General features: G+C 40.6%; 1 protein-coding gene across 1 annotated transcript in view; it reads left to right on the top strand.

The window, feature by feature from the left end:
• Positions 1-20059, top strand: part of cdc42bpb (CDC42 binding protein kinase beta (DMPK-like)) — a 74393-nt gene that overhangs the window by 23931 nt on the left and 30403 nt on the right. The window contains 9 exon segments of the mRNA XM_084082948.1: positions 1083-1230; positions 1233-1279; positions 2236-2271; positions 4529-4729; positions 7138-7386; positions 12027-12249; positions 13346-13441; positions 13551-13684; positions 14579-14821. Of these exon segments, the coding sequence (XP_083939074.1) occupies positions 1083-1230; positions 1233-1279; positions 2236-2271; positions 4529-4729; positions 7138-7386; positions 12027-12249; positions 13346-13441; positions 13551-13684; positions 14579-14821 (1377 nt within the window).

Below are 20059 nucleotides of genomic sequence, written 5' to 3'. Positions count from 1 at the left end.
ATATCAAAATAATTTGCGGTAAATTAGTAGTGCACGATAAGTATCGGCCCGATAATTATCGGTCTGATATCAGGATTTATGACATCATCCCGATAAAACCGATAACATTAATAATAGCTCCGATAATATATAATATTTGTCAGCTGTGATCTGCATGGAGCCATGGACTCTCTCGGTTAGACACCGTGTGTGGAGAAGTATAACTCGGTTAGACACCGTTGTACTGGAGAAGTATAACTCGGTTAGACGTTGTGTGGAGACTCTCGCACAGCAGCAGCACAGCCCCTCCCCTCCCCACACCCGACACACAGTGGGTCAATCCACACATCTCCGTTCGCGACCGTTCCGCGTCCGTTTCGCGTCCGTTTCCGTTCGCCGGAAGTCCCATCCACTCCCATGTTAAAAAAAAACGGGAGCGTACGGTCCCGTTTTTTTTTAACATGGGAGTGGATGGTTATCAGTGTGGATGCTCATCGTTATCATTATAGTTATCATGCTTGGTGTGAATGACCCCAACTCCTCCTAGCTCCTACTTGTGTCTGTAGTGTAGTATGACATGGTATGTGTGTGTGTTGTGTCTGTAGGTAATATGACATGGTATGTGTTAGGGGTGTGCCGATACACTAATTTCACGAAACGATACGATACGATATTTGGCTCACAACTTCGATACGATTTCGATACGATACGCACTTTTTTTATTATGAAAATAAATGGGGGAGAAAAAAAGGAAATGCAAACAAATAATTCTGTTTTTGCATTATTCAGACATGCAAACTTGTAGCTTTTCAGCCGTTTTGAATCCAAATAGGGCAATAGTGTGACACCTGACCCGAAAAAAAACAACATGTTGTCACCCTTTTCACCTCGGGGCTGTTTGCATGCCTGATTATTTTGATTGGTGTAAAAAAAAAAAAAAAAAAAAATTAAAAAAAAAATCGATATTTTTTTTTTCCAAAACGATACATATCGTCGCGAAAACGTATCGCGATATATCGCGGGACGATATATCGGCACACCCCTAGTATGTGTGTGTGTTGTGTCTGTAGTGTAATATGACATGGTATATGTGTGTTTTGCAGTATCTGGTGATGGACTACTACGTGGGTGGAGATCTGTTGACGCTGCTCAGTAAGTTTGAAGATCGCCTACCTGAAGACATGGCCAGGTTCTATGTTGCTGAAATGGTCCTAGCTGTGCACTCCATCCATCAACAGCACTACGTCCACAGGTAGGGGGGTGTGTGTGTGTATGTGTGTGTATGTGCGGGCGTGCATGTGTGTTAATAAAATATTAACAGGATATTAACCCATTAAAACCGGGAACGCACTTTAACCATTATTTTATACTTTGGGCTATTCAAAAATAGCGGATCTAGAAGCTCATAGCGTGGCACCGAGTGCCGCGCTATGATATATGTATTCTCACATTTTTTTATGTCAAGGACCCCCAAAATGATATGTATTTAGCCACGGACCCCCATCTCAAAATATTTTGTTCCAGGGACCCCCAGAAGCAAACATTTGAGTCAACAGTGTATATATATATGTTTATTCAAAGATTTGCAAACATTTTCATGATTTCTTTCCTGAAGAATAGCAGAGTATAACGCAGTTGATATCAAACTGCGCATGCGTCGAGTCACAGGTTGTGTTGTAATTAGCTCACATAGCTTAGCTCAAACAGCTTCTCATGGCTGTGGGAGAGAGCGCACATCGCAGCAGAGCGTCGGAAACCGTGCCAGCGAATGCTTCGCGGACCCCCGCGAAGCATTCGCTGTGGGTCCGACCTCGATATTGTAGGCTACTAGACGTGAGGGCGCGGCCCGAGCATCTAGTAATTTACAATGCCTTAGAAAAAAACAAAAAATGCCTAAAAACAAAAAAAACATTTGAAGAGAAGAAAACTATGTATGTTACAATACATGTTTTAGGCCCTATTTGAACTGCGCACATATAAGACTGCAACTTTATTTATTGATATGAAGTCATAGACGTTTAACTGTGGCTAACCGCCCACATTCCAAAGGTTACACCTTTACGAATAAGAAAGTCCAAAATGCCCTTCCCTATGTCAATATTGTCTCCATCACAAAGACGAGATGTTGATGAGACGATGACAATATGATTTGTTGTCAATGAGCTAATTGTGTGTGTGGTGTGTGTGTGTGTGTAGTGTGTAGGTGGTGAGGTGTGTGTGTGTCTCTCTTACTGGTCCATCCTCCATCATCTTCAGACAGGGTCCTGTCTGAAGATGATGGAGGATGGAACAGTAAGAGAGACACACACACACCTACACACCTACACACCTACACACACACACACACACACACACACACACACACACACACACACACACACACACACAGGGTGCATGCCAATGCTATTCTTATGAATCAAACTCATATATCGTCACTCTCAGGTGGAAAGCTTGTATGTCTGTAGCTGTTACTTTTCAGGAACTGGAAAAAAGACGCTGTGTTCCAATGGATCCAGTGTAGTTATCATTTAGTCACAATTAGTCACAAACAGTCGTCTGATCGATTACGTTTGGGAGACCTGTAAAGACACTGTTACAGTAGTCAAGGGTTTGGAAGCGAATAGATGACCTATTTCAAATGAAATGGCACATTCGAAAATTCAAATGAAATAAGAGAAATGCTTTTTAATCTTCAAGAAATGAACCCAATTGAAATCTGTCGTAGAATGAGCATACTTGGGAGATTCATTTTCAATTCTATTGCATTTTCATTTCAATAACGTCACAGAAATCCCTTGACATCCTGAAGATTAAAAAGCATTTCTCTTATTTCAATAGAATTTTCGAATTTGCCATTTCATCTGAATTATGGCATCTATTCGCTTCCATACAAGTCTACTGAAGATGAATGTAATGCATGGACACGTTTTTTTCTAAATCCTGCTGAGACATACGTTGCTGTTGCTGACTTTGTAATTGTGTTAATATGGCTGTTAAAATTCAGGTCCGGGTCCATGACTACACCACGATTTTTGGCTTGGGTTGTGGTTTTTAACAGTGCTGCTGCTGACTTAGCCTATTAGCATTCACAACTCGGCAGTGGTGGAAAAAGTACTCACATTTGTTACTTAAGTAAGAGTATCAATACTGCAATGATACTTTACTTGAGTAAAAGTACAAAAGTATTGGCATCAAAATGTACTTAAAGTACCAAAAGTAAAAGTACTCATTATGCAGAATGTCCCATTTCAAGTTTTCAAAATGTATTCAAATCTTTTGAAAATAGCAGATCTACAAGCTTGTAGAGCTTGTAGATCTGCTATTTTCAAATGGCCCAAATGTATATATGTATAGGGCTGAAGTGGTTAATGTACGTTTTGTAATAATAATACAAATCTGCAAAGTAACTAGTAACTAAAGTTTTCAAATAAATGTAGTGGAGTAAAAGTACAATATTTGGATCTGAGATGTAGTGGAGTAGAAGTAAAAGTATTGGAAATTGGATATACTCAAGTAAAGTACAAATACCTCAACATTTTACTTAAGTACAGTACTTAAGTAAATGTGCTTAGTTACTTTCCACCACTGCAACTCGGCCACCATGTCGTTAGCTGCAGTCCAAGACAAAAAGAAAGAAAGACAGGCTAACTGCCTTTTAGTACTTCCTGTATCTGTGTGACTTTTAAGACCTTTTTAATACGTCAACAAAGAAAGAAAAGAAAAAAGACCATTACTTCATCAAAAGTAATAAAAAAAACAATACTACAGAAACTGGTGAAACATGCGCCAAATTTTCAAATAGTATAAGAAAGAGGCAAACGCGATGCACTTGTGAGCTTGTAGATCAGCTATTTTCACTATTTATCTGTGGAACCGAGTCAAACTAAATGTAAACTAAATATGATTATTTTGGGGGGTCCCCAGTTCAAATATGATTATTTTGGGGGGTCACTCACGGCCTGAAAAGGTTGAGAACCACTGATACAGACTGCAAGTATAATGTGGACTACAAGTGTAATAGGCTCTATTCACAGCAGCCATATTGTGACGAAATTCACAGGTGTTACCAATGATACTAATGAAGGCTCTGTTCCATTCTGGTCAAACAGAGTCAGGGTGCTGATGTTGTGCATGTTGGCTCACTGGAAACACTCTGCTACACCAGTGGGTCTACAGTTGGGGTCCAGGGACCCTCATGGGCTTCCAAATGGTCCCTTACGGGTGTGTACGGGTCCATTTGGTTCCATTTGTACACTCTCAGAGTTATGGGGGTCGCGGAAACCACTATGCTACACTAAATGGAACAGAGCCTTCATTAGTATCATTGGTAACACCTGTGAAGGAAGTGATAATATGGCTGCTGTGCATAGAGCCAATAGTCCATATTCATACGGTGGCCATTTTGGAATTTAACATTGCGTTGGTGTGGCAACTGGGGTGGCAACTGGGGTGGCATTTCATTGACTTAATGGCAATATGGCCGCCGTATGAATATGGTCTATTGCGTCTGTGTGTGTGTGTGCGTGTGTGTGTGCGTGCGCGTGTGCAGGTGCAGTCATCGGTGGCGGTGGGGACTCCGGACTACATTTCCCCAGAGATCTTGCAGGCCATGGAGGACGGGATGGGCCGCTACGGCCCCGAGTGTGACTGGTGGTCCCTGGGCGTGTGTGTTTACGAGATGCTGTTCGGAGAGACCCCCTTCTACGCCGAGAGCCTGGTGGAGACGTACGGCAAGATCATGAACCACGAGGTATACCGCACGCACGCTCACATGTTGTCATTGTGAGATAGTGGGCTATTTGAGCTTTTTTTGTGCAATTTCTAATGTTGCATCTTGGCCCTGACATCCCCAATAAAGTCAGGGGCAACTAACTCTGAAACAAATTTAAAGGGATAGTTCGCCCAAAAAAATCTTTTTTTCCTATCGATTGATTAGTCATCCCATAGTCTCGCGTAGCCAGACAACTATTCCACAATCTCTGAATGCTATATAGAGTCTGGAACTACAACTCCCGAAATCCGATTGAGGAAACTGGCACTTCCGTTCACGAAAATATATTTTAAAATATCTTTACACTTTACTTTTTAATTTCCATTTCTGCTCAGCAGCAAGCTATGTATACTTAGATGATTTGTATTTATATTAGGATACATTTGCGCGACTGTAAAGACGAAACGGAAGTGGAGAGGAGGCTCCACATCCGGTTTATATTTTAATCATGATCAGAGCTTCCGAGTCCCAGACTGTATGACCGGAAACATTTGAAAATTGTGGGAGGCAACAGTCTGGTAACGCGAGACTAGTCACCCCATGGAGACTTGCATTCATGCATATTTTTTTGTTTTTGTCGCCTAAGCCAATAATTTGATGACCAGCGGACCAATAGGCAGCGGTTCCGGTAGGTGACACAAAGAGTCTCCTTTGTGTCTCCTACCGGAACCGCTGCCATTTATGAAATTATTGGCTTAGGCGGCAAAAACATGAAGATATCCATGAACTCATGTCTCCATGGGGTGACTAATTGATAGGAAAAAAAGTAATTTTGGGGGTGAACTATCCCTTAAACCCATTTAGACTGGGAAAGAATCTGTTTTTTGATTATTTGATTTATTTGGCTCTATTTGGCTCTATTCAAAAATAGCAGATCTACAAGCTCATATGAGCTTTTAGATCCGCTATTTTTGAAAAAACGTGAGAATTTGTGCAAATCTTTGAATATATATATAATGTTTTTTTTAAGGCAAACATTTGTAACTCAAATATTTGCTTCTGGGGATTCTACAAAATATCTATATCAGTGGTTCTCAAACTTTTTCATGTCAAGGACCCCCAAAATGATACATATTTGTCCGGTGCCCCCCAATCTCGAAATATTTTGTTCCAGGGACTCCCAAAAGCAAAGATTTGAGTTACAAATGTTCCCTTTTAAAAAAGATATATATATTTAAATATTTTTCAATAATAGCCAAAGTATAAAATATAGATAAAGTGGTTACACAGATGTGTTCCCAGTGTTATAAAGTAACCAATTACATTTACTCAAGTACTGTACTTAAGTACACTTTTGAGGAATTTTTACTTTACTGGAGTATTTCCGATTTTCTATACGTTTACTTCTACTCCACTACATCTCAGAGGCAAATATTGTACTTTTACTCCACTACAATTATTTGAACGCTTTAGTTACTAGTTACTTTGTAGATTTTGATTATTATTACCAAACAAACATTAACCACTTCAGCCCTATGTATATTTCGGCCATTTGAAAATAGCAGATCTACAAGTTCACAATGCGTCGCATCGCGACGCATTGTGAACTTGTAGATCGGCTATTTTCAAAAGATTTTCATACATTTCATACTTTTGCAAACTTGTGAAATGGGACATTCTGCATAATGGGTACTTATTCTTTTGGCACTTTAAGTACATTTCGATACCAATACTCTTGTAATTTTACTCAAGTACATTTTTAATTCTGGACTAACTTTAACTTGTAACAGGGCATTTCTACATTGCAGTATTGATACTTTTACTAAAATAATTGAGTACTTTTTCCACCACTGAACGTAAATGAAAAATGCAAAACTCTTAAAGGAGCTACACCATGAATTTAAAAAATAATAATAATATTTAATATCATATTGTTTATGTCCCTCAAACGTTTTTCAAAAGGTTTGAGCCTAAATCAAGCCTCAGATATACTCATTCCAACTAACTTCTCTCTGGCTTATAAAGCACTTTCACCTGCAATACCACATTGTCCTGTTTGGCACGGGGCGCTATTGAGCCAGTTTGTATGCATGCTATGTCCTGGTTCTGTGTGGAAAAGGTAAAAGAAAAAGAAAAAAGAAAAAAATGTAAAAAAAAGAATTTAATAAAAAAAAACATTTTTTTTTTTTTTTGGTTAGAACTGAAAAACTGGAGGAATTGTTCCCAGACGTGACGTAGGCAGGGGGAACAAATCTGACGGACTGTTTTCAGACCAATTTACATAAAAAACACAGATAGCCTATGAAAGCCTGCATGCTCGAAGTCGGGTATTTGTTGGAACAGAAGAGAGGTGGGGGAGACCAAAAACACACAAAAATGAAGAAAAAGTTAAAATTCATGGTGTAGACCCTTTAATAACCTTGCCGTCCGTCCGTCCGTCCATCCAGGAGCGTTTCCAGTTCCCGTCTCACGTGTCGGACGTGTCTGAGGAGGCCAAGGACCTGATCCGCAGTCTGATCTGCTCCCGGGAGACCCGCCTGGGTCAGAAGGGCATCGAGGACTTCAGGTCGCACCCGTTCTTCAGAGGCGTGGACTGGGACAACATCCGCTCCCTGGAGGCCCCCTACGTCCCCGACGTCTCCTCTCCGTCGGACACGTCCAACTTCGACGTGGACGAGGACGTCCTCAAAAACCCAGTTAGTAACACATAAATATGTCTCAGTAACAGCGTTGCCATGTCCGCTTATTACAAGCGACTTTGGGCTCCTTTTTTGTAAAGTCTTCCAAACATTCCTAATTTTATATCTATATATCTATATATATTTTTTAAACAGCAGAACTACAACTCACAACGCGTGGCATCGCGACGCGTTGTAAGCTTGTAGATCGGCCATTTTCAAATAGCCGATATATACAGTATATTCACCTGTTTCCTAGGCTGTGTGTTTTCCACTTCCTGTCGATTTGATCCAATGAAATCCAATGAAACTGGTCAGCTGACCAATGATATCCAATGAAATCGACAGGAAGTGGAAAACACACAGCCTAGGAAACAGGTGAATAGGTTTAAAGTGCTCGTGTGGCCTAGTCGCTTCTTTTTGGCTTGCTTTCCTAGACCTGGTTGCTTATTACTCTCTCAAAATCTGGCAACACTGCTCAGTAAGAATCTCCCAGTAAATGTGATTTGGACTTAATTGTGTTTTGCTGGTGTCGCACATTGAAAATAGCAGATCTACAAGCTCACAACGCATCGTAGATCAGCTATTTTCTAGGGATGGGTCAGAATAATCTATTAATATTTCCAGAGTGTCTAAATAGAATGTATTTTCACAAATGTTCACGATTCTTTGAAAATAGCAGATCTACAAGCTCTTAGTGCCGCGCTATGAGTTTGTAGATCAGCTATTTTAGAAAAATCGTGAAAATAACACAGAGCGTTGCCATGTCCGCTTATTACAAGCGACTTTGGGCTCCTTTTTTGTAAAGTCTTCCAAACATTCCTAATTTTATATCTATATATCTATATATATTTTTTAAACAGCAGAACTACAACTCACAACGCGTGGCATCGCGACGCGTTGTAAGCTTGTAGATCGGCCATTTTCAAATAGCCGATATATACAGTATATTCACCTGTTTCCTAGGCTGTGTGTTTTCCACTTCCTGTCGATTTGATCCAATGAAATCCAATGAAACTGGTCAGCTGACCAATGATATCCAATGAAATCGACAGGAAGTGGAAAACACACAGCCTAGGAAACAGGTGAATAGGTTTAAAGTGCTCGTGTGGCCTAGTCGCTTCTTTTTGGCTTGCTTTCCAAGACCTGGTTACTTATTACTCTCATAAAATCTGGCAACACTGCTCAGTAACAATCTCCCAGTAAATGTGATTTGGACTTAATTGTATTCTGCTGGTGTCGCACATTGAAAATAGCAGATCTACAAGCTCACAACGCATCGTAGATCAGCTATTTTCTAGGGATGGGTCAGAATAATCTAATATTATTTAGTATAAATAGAATGTTAATTATTATATATATATTGTTTTAAGGGCTATACTGCCATCCAAAGGCTGACCACAGTAGCTGCATTTAAGGAATGCATTTTTCATGATTGATAATTGTCGTCAACGTTTAATTAATCTTCAATTCATAAGAAAATGCATTATTTACAATGGACACATGTCTGCTGTTGTTTTCCATAAGAAAGTTGGTTTGTTTTTACATAGCCTGCCCTGCTCAAAGCTGTAAATGGAATATATAAAATAGACAATTGGCCTACAGTACATGAACACTTAGAGGGTGTGTAAGTGATATGTATTTGTTAAACAAAGTGTTAAATAGCCCTATATTGTGATAGTAATCATTGCTATAGATAGAGTGTTTGTGAACAAACATCTATAGCAATGATTACTATCACAATATAGAGCTATTTAACACTGTTACTGAACAATCACTCTATAGCAATGATTACTATCACAAAATAAAGCTTAACATTTTTCACACACACAAACATCTTTTAGTTTTAAACCCCAAAAAAAACATTACTTACAACGTACTTACTAACCTTTAAGTCAATGTTTAGACCCAGTGAGTCAGATGTCCCAGTTAAGTGTGATTTTATAATTAGTTGCGTGCCGGTGTCACGCATCAAAAATAGGTGATCTGCGATTTGCAGATCACCTATTTTTAATGCGTGACACGGATGCGCTTCCATGTATAAATTACTTATTTCCAGTGTTGATTTCGTCGAGTAAAACAATGACGATTTTCTTTTTTGTCGACTACCTTTTGTTTTACTGACGAAAAAAACCCTAAGCTATGATGACTAAAAATATGACTAATGGGCTCTATTCACAGCAGCCATATTATCACTTCCTTCACAGGTGTTACCAATGATACTAATGAAGGCTCTGTTCCATTCTGGTCAAACAGAGTCAGGGTGCTGATATTGTGCATGTTGGCTCACTGGAAACACCAGTGGGTCTACAGTTGGGGTCCAGGGACCCTCATGGGCTTCCAAATGGCCCCTTACAGGTGTGTAACTCTGAGAGTGTACAAATTGAACCAACCATTTGGTTCCATCTGTACACTCTTCAGAGTTATGGGGGTCGTGGAAACCACTGTGCTAGACTAAATGGAACAGAGCCTTCATTAGTCTCATTGGTAACACCTGTGAATGTCTTCATAATATGGCTGCTGTGAATAGAGCCTATATATTGACAATTTCGTCAAAAAAGAAAACATAGACTAAAATGTTAGGGAGGGACTAGTGGAGAAGAGATCCAGTAGAACTAAGACAAGGCATTTCATGGTATTCACAGCTCAGCCACCATACTGTATGTGGACTAAAAATCTTTGGCTGTCGGGCAGAAACCTCTTATCTCCATATTCTAACATTTTGTGTTTTTTTCGTAAACTAATGCCCTACTTTATCACACTACAGCTGGCATCGCACAAGGGCATCAAAAGTAGCAGAGCTTGTCGATCTCAAAGTAACGGTACAAGTAACAGCTTGTAGATCCTGAAAAAAACTGTTTTGGACGTATGAGTTTTCCACCCGACAGAGGCTTATTTCCATTGTGGTCCCAGTTAACCCATTAAGACTTGAGGCGATTCTTGAAAGTGTTTTCTAAATCTTAACTTTTTATTTTTTTTAATCGAGAACAAAAAAAAAATCAAGATTTTTTTCAAAAATAGCAGATCTACAAGCTCATAGCGCGGCACTCTGTGCCACGCTATGAGCTTGTATATCTGCTATTTTTGAATAGCCAAAGAAAATTAAAGTTACACAGATGCGTTCCAGGTCTTAATGGGTTAAAAACAATAAAATAAATACAATTTTGTTTAAAAAAACAGGACCATGTGGTATATAGAAAACTCTTTAGGGAGGACTTAAAACTAGAAGTAGACCCAATCAATGTTGTGACTGTAGGCAAACCATTCCATGTGATAGCTGCAGAATACAAAACAGAGGCCTTTTCCAATACTGCTTTTGACTTTGCATGGAACAAAATGTGTGGCGCTACCCCTAGTGGAGTCCCTTATGGGTCTGTAACTCTGAGAGAGTTAAATTAACATTGACTTTACAATATGAATTGGGTCCCAGAGACATACATGCCATTAACACATTCCCTGCCAGAGTTTATTCATAAGGTACTCACCCACTGCCAGCGTTTTTGAGTTTTATAGCCTTTTGAACCGTTCACAAAAAAATTATATCCATTAAAATCCGCGATCGGATGGTGTTTATAAACAGCAACGACGGACGTACGAGCCCTCATAATGTTTACACTTTTCTTTCTTTTTCTTCTTCTGTGGTATCAGCGGCTAAAAGAGGCTGCAAACGTCATATCCGTTTGGCTGTGACGTGGCTGTGACGTTTCCCCACCGGCCATCTTAGATTAGCTTAGCCTCCGATCGGCTATCAGATCGTTTTTAAACACAAAGAGGATAACCGTTCGTCGATCAAAGAAAAGAAAATACAATAGATACCGAGATACCGAGATATCCCGAGATATCTCGGTATCCGCAGGTAACGGGTGGATTTAATGTCCCGAGATATCTCGGGATTGGCAGTATATGTGTTAAATGGGGGTCTGTAGCCTAATGCATGTCAAACTGGAAATTAAAATGGTTGAAATCACTGCTAGAGAGCCGTAAAAAGCTTCTATTATGGGGGTCCCTGGCTTATCTTTTCCAATGGGGGTCCGCGGTCTAATAAGTGTCTATTTGGGGGTCCTTGGCACGAAAAAGTTTGAGAACCACTGATCTATACACATCACAAACCATTGAAATGTATTTGCATAAATACTTAGGTGCCTTTATTTTTTTTACAATCCTGTGAACCATGCACATTTTCATAAACGACACTCTCTGTCTGTTTCACTTTAAGCCAACCAAGGCTACTAAAATGAGACGGGAGGAGATGAGTTCTGGGGTGGGGCTTGTGGATCAACCTAACCTAGTATCAACCTATTTGTTTTGGGAGGTCTGCGATTTCTTTTTTAGGATCATAGGGATACCATTATACCATGATGTGCAGGCATAGTCAAAATGACACTGAATGAGTGCCACTGTCAAAACCTTCATTACACCTTTATCTATGTATGTTGATATTCTGGCCCCAAAAAAATACCCTTTGGTTGACCTTAGAGATAACCCTTTGTGTGTGTGTGTGTGTGTGTGTGTGTGTGTATGTGTGTGTGTGTGTGTGTGTGTGTGTGTGTGTGTGTGTGTGTGTGTGTGTGTGTGTGTGTGTGTGTGTGTGTGTGTGTGTGTGTGTGTGTGTGTGTGTGTGTGTGTGTGTGTGTGTGTGTGTGTGTGTCTCTCTACAGGACGTGGGGCCTCCGGTCAGTCACACAGGTTTCACCGGACACCACCTGCCCTTCGTGGGCTTCACCTACACCACAGACAGCTGCTTCTGTGACGGAGGCTCCGTGTCTCTGTCCTCCTCCATGCTGGAGAGGCCGGAGGCGGGCGGGGAGGAGGTGGAGGCCTTCCAGAAGAGGATCCGTCGCCTGGAGGAGGAGAAGCAGGAGCTCAACCGCAAACTGCAAGGTGACGACAAAATTGAGTTGATCGTTAATAATCCCCCCCCCCCCCACACAAATGAATAATGGTGGAATTGCTCCACCAACATTTGTATTGGTAATCAAACAATTATGTAACGATGATTAAAACTAGGGGTGGAGATATTGGTTCATTCATGGCGATACGATACAATTCAATGATTTAAAATCGATACAGTAACTATTTAGCAAAAAAAAAGAATCTGTTTGAAATTTGTGGAGAGTGCAGGTTTTTTATGGGAAAAATGTATCGTTATGGATATAAATGAGTTTCTGGCAAATACATGGACATTGTATTTGAACTAGGGGTGTGCCGATACACTAATTTCACGATACGATATTGGGCTCACAACTTCGCTACGATTTCGATACGATACGCACTTTTTTTATTATGAAAATATATTGGGGAGAAAAAAAGCTAATGCAAACAAATGCTTCTGTTTTTGCATTATTCAGACATGCAAACTTGTAGCTTTTCAGCTACAATAGCCGGTTTGAATCCAAATAGGGCAATAGTGTGACACCTGACCCGAAAAAACAACAACATGTTGTCATCCTTTTCACCTCGGGGCTGTTTGCATGCCTGATTATTATGATTGTTAAAAAAATATATATATATATTTTTTTTCTTCCCCAAAACGATACATATCGTCCCGAAAACGTATTGCGATATATCGCAGGACGATATATCGGCACACCCCTAATTTGAACACAAACCCGCACCTTGACATGAAGATATTACACACATTTATTGATAAACCAAGTGTAGCGATATGGAATGGAAAGCAATGAAACCCCTCTTTCTCTTTTTTCTTCTTAAAATAGCTAAATACAACGCGCAAGAACTTAGTATCGATAAAATTGATTATTTGCATTGCAAAACGATTCGATATGATACAAAGTCAAACTATACGATATTTAACCGTTTGCATATCGATATAGTAGATCGTTGAAATGTTTTATCTATTTTTTGATGCAGTTACTATATCGTTACACCTCTAATTAAAACGTAATACTACAGATTGGAGCTCTGATGTAGGGGTTAATTTTCAACCGTGTGTGTGTGTGTGTGTGTGTGTGTATAGAGTCCCCTGCCAGGGGAGGGGGAGGGACCCTGTCCAGAGATCGAGAGATGAAGAAACTCAACGAGGAAATAGAACGACTGAAGAAGAAACTAGCAGGTCAGAGACGCCACACACACACACACACACACACACACACACACAGTGTAAAAAAAACAATATTAAATGTACAACTAAATGAAGCCCCGCCCCTCTCCTCGGTTCCTAGACTCTGATAGGCTGGAACATCAGCTGGAGGAGGCGGTGACACTACGCCAGGACTACGAGAGCTCCGCCTCCAAAATCAAAGCTCTGGACAGACAGCTGAAGACCCTGAGACAAGACAAAGACGATGTTCACAAGGTAACACACACACACACACACACACACACACACACACACACACGCACACGCACAGACACACACAGGTTTGTATTACTATACTTGTGAGGACATCAACATTTTATAACGGCGATTATATTTTTTTAACCGTAAGCCTAAAGCTGAAAAATAATAATCTACAGATCCACTTGTAGAACAGCTATTTTAGGGTGCACAACACCAGCGCGCAACTATTAAGTGCAAATCAGGCATAACACTATCTTTAACCCCCAACCTGAATCTCTAAAAAAAAGAAAATCTTGTGAGGAAAGAGTTACAGAACCGCAACCATCAATTTGAACCCCTGGTGGTCCCTGGACCCTATGTTGCGAAACCGTGGTCTACACCCTATACCCAGGCCAACCTGTAAGGGTCAGCAGTGACAAGGGACCACAGTACAAGTTGGTGTAATGACTAAATTGGTAGGAAAAGAAAAAAGAAAGAATCATTGCAAAAATAGGCTGCATTTTCTTTTCTTTTTTCAGACATGCAATCATGTCATAGGTCATCTACGAGATTTGTTTTGACTCTAGACCAGTGGTTCTCAACCACTTGAGGGGTTTCCAGGTGGTCCCCAGCTAAATGATGGAGAGAGATGGTAACCAAATGGACCCGTATAGATCTTTAACTCTTGAGGGCGTAAAATGAAACCAAATGGACCCTTATAGATCTTTAAGTCTTGAGAGCGTAAAATGAAACCAAATGGACCCGTTTCATTTTACACTCTCAGTCTAAATCTCATCAAACGGTGATGAATCTGTGGCTCAAATGCCGAATAAATAATGGACCTTGATATGAAAAGGGTTGAAAACCACTGGTCTAGATGGTAACATTAATCTCCTCTCCTCTCTCCTCTCCTCTCCTCTCTCCTCTCAGCAACTGTCAGAGTCTCTGGAGCGGCTGAAGGTCCAGTCCAAGGAGCTGAAGGAGGCGCACAGCCAGAGGCGTCTGGCCGTGCAGGAGTTCAGCTCTCTGTCGGAGCAGATGGCCGAGCTGCGCTCCGCCAAGCAGCGGCTGACCCGACAGCTGAGGGACAAGGACGACGAGGCGGACGCCACCACCGTCAAGATGGACTCCATGAAACAGGAGGTCAGGAAGGCCGACCGGGCCCGCAAGGAGGTAAACGCTCAACACCCCAAAAAAAAAAACGTCCCGTTTCTGCGTAGGTGTAGGTGGCCCCGCTTCTTTAGCCCGGAAACCAGACGAATCCGCCGTTGCAAAACAAATTATTGCCAGTGATATTAGACCCCGTTTAGACGACAACGGTCTCCTGAGAAAACGGCAAAATAAAGTATCAGATGTGCCGTCCGTTTAGACGACAACGGCGTTATCGGGGGTTGAAAACACAATAAAGTGAAACCCCCTTTTTAAAACGCTCCACCTCGCGTCTCCATGTAAACATGCGAAACGGTGTTAAACAGCCTAAAAGAAGCGACTAGGCTGCGGGCTGATCGCGTTGTGATGGCAACCAAACAAATAGCTGCGATAGGAAGTAGGACGGAAGTTGTTCTGCGCAATGCGTGACGCGAGCTATGTTAGTGCACTGTGGTTGTGTACCGGAAGTTGAGAGCTGGGTAAGTCCCGGGAAAGACGCACTGTGATTGGCCAGTAGTCACTTTGAGTGGCAGTTGGGGCAAATGCAGTCCCCACCAACATATTTACGATTCTGTCCCTATCGGTACATAACTCGGACGGCGCTTAGTCGACTAGCAGACCATCGACCGGTCGTCGCGGGCACTCACGCCTGGAGGCGCTCGGGTGTGAATCCTTGGCCTCAAGGTCTGCTGAGTCGGCGTGCCTCCGCCATGGTCCAAAACTATACTTTATCAGCGACAAAAAGTAGTCTGCGAATGTTTGAAAACGTTTTATCCCAAGCGGGAGTCGAACCCAGACTCCCAGTGGTAGTGGATTGGGAGTCTAATGATTAGCGAGGTGCACTATTGTGGCCGGTGGTGAGATTGGGTATTCGGGTTGTATTAGAATGTGACGTCCTAACTCTGCTATTGTAGAAGAAAGAAGTCCCCGCCCGCGCCCCGAGGGGCGAGGCTCGTGCACTTATATATCACACATATATCGCATGCGTGACTGGTCTATCTGGTAGTGCGTCACCGCCACCTAGCCACCTGGTATGCACACTGCAGCGTTTTCAATCACTGTTGTGTCTCTGTCTAAACCCAAAATAAAAAGTGTGAACGCAACGGCACTTTGGCGTTTTTTCTAGAGACCGCTGTCGTCTAAACCTGGCCTTAGACTGGCCATGCCAGGCTACCGCCTCTTTAGGAGACCATTTGTGTACCGTTTCGCCTCTAGTGGTGAAGTGTGGGTTTGGCTATCTTCTTATATATATCAACAAATCGACATGAGCACATTCTAATAGATCTTTTAATAATCGACTAAATTGATTAGTCGGATTAAGTACTTCACCCTGTATTATACTTTGTTATGGTACTTGTACTTGGTTGTACAATAAAAAAGAAAATTAGTTCATTAATTGTAACCGAGGCAAAAGTTTGAAAGAAACGTGATATTGGTTTGAAGTCATATCGCCCTAACCCTACAAGGAGGTAAAGCACACATATGCACCAGTGCTGTCAACGAATATATTCGAATATTAAAAATTAACGAGGATTCCACTGACTCACAAATTGTAGGTTGCACTGCATTTAAGGTTTAGATAAAAAAAAAAATACAGTATATAATGTGTTCTCGACAGTTCTCATGAGGATCTGGGCGCCTGTAGCCTCACAACAGCTGGTCTCACAGAACTCACAGAGCCATCTGTTTGCAGAGTGCAAGTTATAGCCTCATGTTACACAGAATACGCACCTCCCTTGCTGTCCACAGCGCAGACACACAGACCCTGAATCTGCTCCTGTTGACCCATTAAAACCGGGAATGCATCTTTGTAACCACTTCAACCATTATTTTATACTTTGGCTATTCAAGTGCCGCGCTATGAGCTTGTAGATCAAGAATTGTGCAAATCTTTGAATATATATTTTTTTAAAGCGAAGACTTTTAACTCAAATCTTTGCTTCTGGGTGGTCCCTGGAACAACATATTTTGAGACGGGGTTCCGCGGCCAAATAAATATCATTTTGGGGGTCCTTGACATGAACAAGTTTGAGAACCAATGATTATAGCAACATAAGTTTTTTTTTTTTTAAATGTTAGGATTTAGAAGACATTTGTAGAATCCCCCAGAAGCAAAGATTTGAGTTTCAAATTTAATGGGATAAATGCAGATACCTCATTTCACTGTGTATGTAAATATACAGTAACAAATACCACAGAGGAGTTCGAACCAAACTATAGTTATTATTATGATTTGCAACCAGATTCGACCAAAGGAGCGATGTAAAATCCCTGTTTGGAATTGTCCCCCAGGGTAAAACTTCATTAATTTCTCAGTGAGAGTTTATATTTTTTCCGTGCATGTCTTTCATGTCTTCCCATCCTCAATTGTAATTTATTTTCAACAACGATGTTGTTGAATGCAATGTATTACTCGACGACACTGCAAATGATTAAAATTTCTCAGTGTAATTCTGAGAATAAATCAATCTAGAATAAATTAATGCCTTACAAAACTGTACAGTGGTGACCTGTTCATCTTTGCATCACAGTTTCTGAAAGGTACCTATCATTACCCAACATATCCTGAGGTTGTGAAAGGTTGGGGGTGTGGCTATCCTTGGGGGCGTGTTTTCAATTTTTCATTGCTGTAATACAGTAGGTGGACAGTGGGTGGCAGAAGAGAGCTAAAATGTTTAAAGAGGAAAGCAAATGGTCTTGCCTGCTCATCTGCCATCTCTGTGTCTCAAAAGTAATCTGGTGGATAATAATAATAATAAGGGTAATAATAATAATAATAATAAAAAATCTAGATTATTTAATTGTTCAATTATTTTAAGTAACTAAAAAGTAATATGTAATATTAATATATTGCAGAATGTCCCGTTTTTTACCACAATATAAAAATACTCTGTTACAAGTAAAAGGCCTGTGTTAAAAATATTACTGAGTAAAACTAGGCTACAAAGCCAATACAAAGTATTGGCATCAAACTATGTGCTTAGTTCGTTTTCAAATAATTGTAGTGGAGTAAAATAATAAAATAACTTACTTTACACCACTGTTGTCACTGTTGTTCTTTAAATCTAATTTGTATTATTAACGATAGATTGTAACATCTACAAAGTACAACCGACAGACAGACAGACAGACAGACAGACAGACAGACAGACAGACAGACAGACGTCTTATATTATTATTATTATTATTATTATTATTATTACTATTACTATTATTACTATTTGAAAATATCCAATCTACAAGTTCACACGTTGTGAGCTTGTAGATTGCTATTATCTCTCTCTCTCTCTCTCTTTCTCTCAAAAGTATTGGTATCAAAACGTAGGCTACTTAAATTAAAAAGTAAAAGTTTTCAAACACTTTCAAGCATCGCATGCGTTTGTATATATACTACTAGTACGTGCTGTTCTTCAATACAGATCAGATAGCCTGAGTAAATTGTAACTAAAGTTTTCAAACGCTCACTGTGCATCGCATGCGCATGTATATATAGTATAAGTACAACATGCTCTCTGATACAGATCAGATAGTCTAGTGGTTATACATAACGTTACGTGATTGGACGGCCCGGGTTCGAATCCCACTTGATGAACTCGTCGAACCGCTCTGTTTTGAAAGCTAGAAACTTGAACTGTGAAGGTACAGGGTAAAGTATTTCTCTACAAAAGTAGCAGATCTACAAGCTGTTCTTTCTTGTTTGAACTGAATTAAAAATGTCCTGTCCTTAATAAATAAAATGTAAAATGCTGGAAGTAGAAGTTAAATGGTGGATATGATACAGTATGGGGGGGGGGGGGGGGTATTGTATGTTTTACTCCACTATAATTATTGGAAAACTTTAGTTAGTAGCCAACTTTGTAGATGTTGGTTATTATCACAAAACACACTTCAGCCCTATATACATTTCGGCCATTTGATAAATAAATATGTTTTATTATGAGTATTATTATAGTCAATATTACTATAATATGTATTAGTTAAATACGTTTGTAGGCCCCTACTTTGTGTTTTTTGCAGGGCTTTGGAATAGCAGCGCTGGCGTTGCATATTAGACAAACGCACTTGGAATGGGGGGAAAAAAAGTCTTCCTCCCATTCAGTATGGAAGTGGTAGGTTTTCGGGTTATTTTTTGCCATGCACATTTTTTGTAACTTTGTAATACTATTAGTCCCCCCAGGAATCCGCGATTCCGCGATCGCGGAAATTATCACGGATTTGAAGGCCATCCGTGGATTTCAAAGCCGTCCGCGGATTACAAGACAGAGTGCAGAAAACATGAAAAATCTCGGTAAAACACCGCCGTATGGAGAAGTATTCTCTCTCTGTCTCAGGGCAGTGCGAGCTTCTGCTAAACTCCCCCCTCCTCCCCCTCCTCTCACACACACAGACACTTAGAGGGAGAGAAAGTGAGAGTGCTGCTCTTAACTACAGCCTAACTTCAAAGCAAGTTAACGATGGCTCGTTCACCCCAATTTGACCACTATGCAATCAACACTGAACAGCACTAATTAATGGCAGCTGTGATTCTTGTGTCTGTCCGTGCAGCCAGATATCAAGTAGTTCCCTGTAGAGCAGGGGTCTTCAACGTTTTCAGGCCAAGGACCCCCTATTTGAGAGAGAGATGAAGGAGGGACCCCCTCTACATTGTATAAAATTGTGTTTCAGATAAACTTTTGCTGCTCTTTTTCCCCTCTACACACCTATAACTCCAAAAATAGCCGATCTACAAGCTTGTAGATCTGCTATTTTGTCTATTTTATCAACGACACCCAATCAGTCTGGGCTACACTGTAAAATCCCCAGTCTTATCTATAGGCAATACTACAGTAGCCTATGCTGAAAATTGCCCATCTGCAAACATTATTGGGGAAAGGGAAGGGCTTTCTTTGAGGGGGGAGGGGGGTGTTCTATCAATGTATTTGTTCAGATGCAAATCCAGCCCGGCCGATTTTGAGATTTGAAGTAGGCCTACATATTCATGTGCATGCAACAGCACATGGTTTATACAGGTACATGGGTGACTAAATAAAATAATATAACTACACTGGACAACATACTGCATACCACTCAGAGTTAAATTGACATAGATTTTACAATATTAATTGCGGTCCAAGTGATAGAAATGCCATTAAATGGGGGTCTGTAGCCCTAATGCATGTCAAACTGGGGGTCCTTGAAATTAAAATGGTTGAGAATCACTGCCAGAGCTGTAAAACATCTTCTCTTATGGGGGTCCCTGGTATATCTTTTTAAATGGGGGTC

The sequence above is a fragment of the Gymnoscopelus microlampas genome (genome assembly GCF_963454915.1).
Source record: "Gymnoscopelus microlampas genome assembly, chromosome: 16".
Lineage (NCBI taxonomy): Eukaryota > Metazoa > Chordata > Actinopteri > Myctophiformes > Myctophidae > Gymnoscopelus > Gymnoscopelus microlampas.
This window is presented reverse-complemented; position numbering and strand designations above follow the sequence as displayed.